This window comes from Coffea arabica, chromosome 5c (assembly GCF_036785885.1).
Source record: "Coffea arabica cultivar ET-39 chromosome 5c, Coffea Arabica ET-39 HiFi, whole genome shotgun sequence".
Taxonomy (NCBI): domain Eukaryota; kingdom Viridiplantae; phylum Streptophyta; class Magnoliopsida; order Gentianales; family Rubiaceae; genus Coffea; species Coffea arabica.
Window position 1 is genome coordinate 46,561,567 of NC_092319.1, and position 4,545 is coordinate 46,566,111.

Below are 4,545 nucleotides of genomic sequence, written 5' to 3' on the forward strand. Positions count from 1 at the left end.
TCAAATTTATAGAGGCAAGTTTTACCTCACACTCGAGGCTTATATCATCTACATGAAGCATCTTCTGTTAGAACATGCATGTAAAATTAAAAGCCAAAACTGGAAACATCCTCTGTTTCCTCCTCTATATTCTGTACAAACCAAACCAAACAATGGAATGCGATGCATAATATACACCAAATAATTACTACTTCATCAAGTACATGCTAGTGTACAAGATTACTTGGAAACATAAAAAAAAAAAAAAACCCAATACACCAAAATTTACCACGGCAAGCAAAAGAATGAAAACAAGAAAAAGAGAGGAAATCGTGCAGGAGGGAGGCCACGAATGCCATGCTAAACATGACAAATAAGGAAACAGTTAAAGAAAGATGGTGGTGGGCTCAGGCTAAAGCTAAGTTGCCAGCCGTCTCACAGTTTTGTGAAGCTAATTAAAACCACTGCCAAGGAGAAAATGGAGCAGTGAAAAAATTGTTATTGGCTAATTGCAAGAGGGATGGGGAAATGGGACTAGGCTTGTAGGAGAGCAGTACTACTGTTCCCATCTGAATTCAGAATCCGACCTTTCCCTCCGATCAATAAATCTATTTTGTCAAGAATCCCGACTCCTCAATTAGTACCAGCCGTACTATTAGTAATTAGACTTGTAGACTCAGTGGTCACTCCTCGCCACCTTCTTCCCCATCTCTCGCTCCTCCTCCAACCATATTATGCTCTTTTCCCCTTAAATTCTGTAACAGAATCTGATTCCAATCTCAACCCAAAAACCTTTTCCTCTTCCCACCTCCAGCCCTTGTCCAAAGATTAAATTTTGATACCAATTATCCAATTTCTGTCTGAGGTATTATAACTTTTACGGCTATTAAACATAAACATTACCCCACAACCTTATTATTTCCTTACTCCTAGAATCACAGACCAAAATTTTGTCTTCTCCAGCTTTCTTTGATCGGAGAGTCTGTGTCTTTATGAAAAGATTGTCTTTTTCTTATCTCTGCCTGTAATCCATTCTACGTGCAAGGAAGACTGGAAAGGTACGACACGTTAAACAATTGCCTAAAGAAAAAGGTTTTCTCTTTCCTTCTTGCCGTTCTCCCCCTTTCACACGCACAAACAGCACGAACGTGTGAACCTCGCAAGTGAACGTGACGGATTCATTCCTTTTAATGCTGTTATTTTTTCTGTTGTTGTCTGCTGTAAATGGGTTTTAGTTTTTTTTGCTGGTTGGAATGATTTCTGAAGTTCTGAGGCCGATTTCATTAAGATTTTTTTGCTGAGTCTCAGGATCTTGTTTTGGAACTCTTAATGTACTGAATTTAAGATTGGGTTTTTATGAAGTGGGTTTTTCAGAACGTCTTTATACAATTAAACGGTTCATGTATTACAATTTAGTGGTGCTGGCAAATCAAATTTCTTGTTGCTAATAGTTTGTCCGGTTATTGAGATTTTAATCCTAGTGAGGAACGAATATCAATAGCATTTTGTTTTGACTTTGGGAAAATTCTTCTTCTTTTTTTTCCTCCTCTCTGTGATTTATTTAGCATTTCTTTCTTTTACTTTCTTAAATGAAAATTGATGAAAGAAACTACATGTTTATCAGCTCCTGCATGATACGTTTGTGGCCTTATTGCTGACTCTGTTGTTTGGTATGCTAACCATTTTCGATTTTCCTGACGTAATATGGCCGTCTTTTTCTGTCTATTTAATTACTTAACGGTGAATACTCCAACTAAATCATCTCTCTGTTTAGTTGTTTACGGAGTGCTCGAGTTTTTTTAAATCATGCTGATTATTTAAATAGGCATAGACTAAGCTTTTGTTTTATTTTGAACCATGATTGATCAGCTATTGTTGAAAGCTACAAATTACCGTACCCACTCCGAAGCGGCATTGATCCTTCTTTGGCCATTTGGTTCAGAAAGTAGAGTCCAATAAAAATCCATTAAGGACCAGTGACAGTAAATTACATTTCGTTGCTGAATTGATGAGAAAGTGAGGCAAACTGAACTCATGATAGACTTCAGCCATGGGGTCCTTGAACATGGAGAAGAGATGGGTTTTTCCTCTTGCAATCAGTTCACTGGTATGCCTTTTCCTTATTGCAACCTCGTTCAATATGGGGATGGTTTCATCATTGCAAAGCATCAACTCAATCTTCTCAATGTTCCCCTCTCGTGCAACTGCTAATCAAACGAGCCAATTATTTGTTGAAGCAAAGGTTAACCAATCTCCACCACCTCCAGCTGCTCCACCAGTTCCGCGTTTTGCATATCTGGTATCAGGATCAAGAGGTGATCTAGAAAAGCTTTGGAGAACTCTCCATGCATTGTATCATCCACGGAATTATTATGTTGTACATTTGGACCTGGAATCCCCTGCAGAGGAGAGGCTGGAGCTTGCTTCTCGGCTTGAGAAAAATCCCATATTTTCTAAGGTTGGGAACGTATTCATGATTAAAAAGGCTAACATGGTTACTTATAGAGGTCCCACCATGGTCTCTAATACGCTTCACGCTTGTGCCATTCTTCTCAAGAGACACAAGGATTGGGATTGGTTTATTAACCTAAGTGCTTCAGACTACCCATTGGTGACTCAAGATGGTTAGTTTTATTGGAAATTCACCAATTGGTATTGAAGTGTTTGTGCTGGAGATTGCTCTTATTGTTCTTCATTTCATTCAAGTCCTTGATTTCTCAATTTTGCCCTTGCAGATCTTCTGCATACCTTTACTGGTTTAAGGCGGGATTTGAATTTCATCGAGCACACTAGCCGATTGGGCTGGAAAGAGTAAGCTCTCTTGGTGCGTTTTTTGTTTGGCTCATGCATCTATCAAGAAATGAATATCAGCACCTAATACCATTACATTGGGTTGTGTTTCAGGAATCACAGGGCAATGCCGTTGGTCGTGGATCCCGGGCTCTACCAGGACACAAAGTCTGATATATTCTGGGTCCAACCTAAGAGAACTTTGCCCACTGCATTTAAGCTCTTTACTGGTTAGTTTTTTTCAATATGGCAAATTTTATGTGCCGATGTACCATGTCAAGATAAGTGCCCCTCTGCCAAAGAAGTGGTCCTGAAAGCCAAACCTGGCCTCTTACCATGGCCAAATTGTATTTTCCTATTGACCGTCCAATTCAATCATTGCTTTTCCTCCGCTTGGATAATTGTCTTTCTCCATATTCTGATATCTTCTTTCCTCTGCATAGTTCCTTTCTCAGCCATGCAGCGTATTGAGTTATAGCTTGTATCCCTGATGGGTAGTTCAGTTGCTGATTGCATATGTCTTTCTCTTACTGGGAAATTAGGCTGATATCTTTTCCAACTGTTCTGCAGACCACCCTGCTTTTCTTGTTTCCTATCAATGTTATCTCTCCCTTTACAACCTTCTTTCAATTTTATCCTTGCAGTATCTGTCTACAGTGTTTTGTGTATTGAAATTGCTGATTGCAGTAACTCGTAACAGAGTTCTGAAGGACATGTAGGCAAATACACAAAACAAAACTTATTGCAAATTGTGCTCTGTCGGAACTTTTGTTGTAATGGTCTTTTTTTCTGAAACATGGAACGGAAACTGTTGGTGAGGTTGAGGTTTTAGGATTGAAACGTTTCTCTCTAGAGATTTTACCTATTTTATCATTTTCTAAGAGCTGTGGCCTAGCTTTACACGAATTCCCTCTTTTACAGGTTCTGCATGGATGATCCTGTCGCGTGCTTTTGTGGAGTACTGCGTCTGGGGTTGGGATAACCTTCCTAGAACTCTACTAATGTACTATACAAATTTTGTATCCTCTCCTGAGGGGTATTTTCAGACAGTTGTTTGCAATGCCCCAGAATTTGTACCCACTATTGTCAACCATGACATGCACTACATAGCTTGGGATAATCCCCCAAAACAGCATCCGAAAACCCTCCACCTGAATGACACAGCTCCAATGATTGCAAGCGGTGCTCCATTTGCTCGTAAGTTCAGGGCAAATGATCCTGTATTAGATAAACTTGATAACGAGTTCCTCGGTCGCAAAAATGGTAGCTTCACACCCGGTGGTTGGTGCCGCGGTAAACCTCGTTGCTCGAAGGTTGGAAATCCTGCGAAGCTGAAACCAGGCCCTGATGCTGAACGCCTGCGCGGTCTAGTAGATAATATAGTTTTGTCCCCAAGATTTAGTGAGAATCAGTGTAAGTAGATTATAGTGTATCATTCTTACTTGCAGATTAAAAAGGGCAAGCTAAATTTACTTCCATAAGCCCCAACGATTCTTTGTTGGAAGCTGGAGTATTATAACAATGACACTGCACAGTTAACATCATTTTTCTTTGATCGTAAAAACGCAGCTTTCTCGACTGCAATGGTAATAATACCTGCTTCTGGCATCACCGTACATGTTCCTAGTCCGTTTATCCGAGGATCGGAACATGTTTTTCTTTTCTTTCTTTTGATGTGGATTTGGATCTGTGTTCGTGATCACTTGTTGAAAACAATTACATCCGCGTCATTTTTTGACGATTTCTTGCTGGCAAACAGTTACAGATCAGCCGACG

General features: G+C 39.8%; 1 protein-coding gene across 1 annotated transcript; it reads left to right on the forward strand.

The window, feature by feature from the left end:
- Window positions 1-392: 392 nt before the first annotated feature.
- On the forward strand, window positions 393-4,313 carry LOC113690991 (beta-glucuronosyltransferase GlcAT14A). Its single transcript, XM_027209157.2, has 5 exons — window positions 393-1,037; window positions 1,849-2,603; window positions 2,715-2,790; window positions 2,884-2,999; window positions 3,691-4,313. The coding sequence occupies exons 2-5, from the start codon at window positions 2,030-2,032 to the stop codon at window positions 4,188-4,190; spliced, it is 1,266 nt and encodes a 421-aa protein (XP_027064958.1). The 5' UTR covers window positions 393-1,037; window positions 1,849-2,029; the 3' UTR covers window positions 4,191-4,313.
- The last annotated feature ends 232 nt before the right edge of the window (window positions 4,314-4,545 follow it).

Excerpts from the sequence above, each read along its gene's own strand:
- LOC113690991 (XM_027209157.2), top strand. The coding sequence starts at position 2,030 with ATGGGGTCCTTGAACATGGAGAAGAGATGGGTTTTTCCTCTTGCAATC. Across the intron at positions 2,604-2,714 it reads CCCATTGGTGACTCAAGATG|ATCTTCTGCATACCTTTACT; the intron begins GTTAGTTTTATT and ends TTGCCCTTGCAG. Across the intron at positions 3,000-3,690 it reads TGCATTTAAGCTCTTTACTG|GTTCTGCATGGATGATCCTG; the intron begins GTTAGTTTTTTT and ends CCTCTTTTACAG.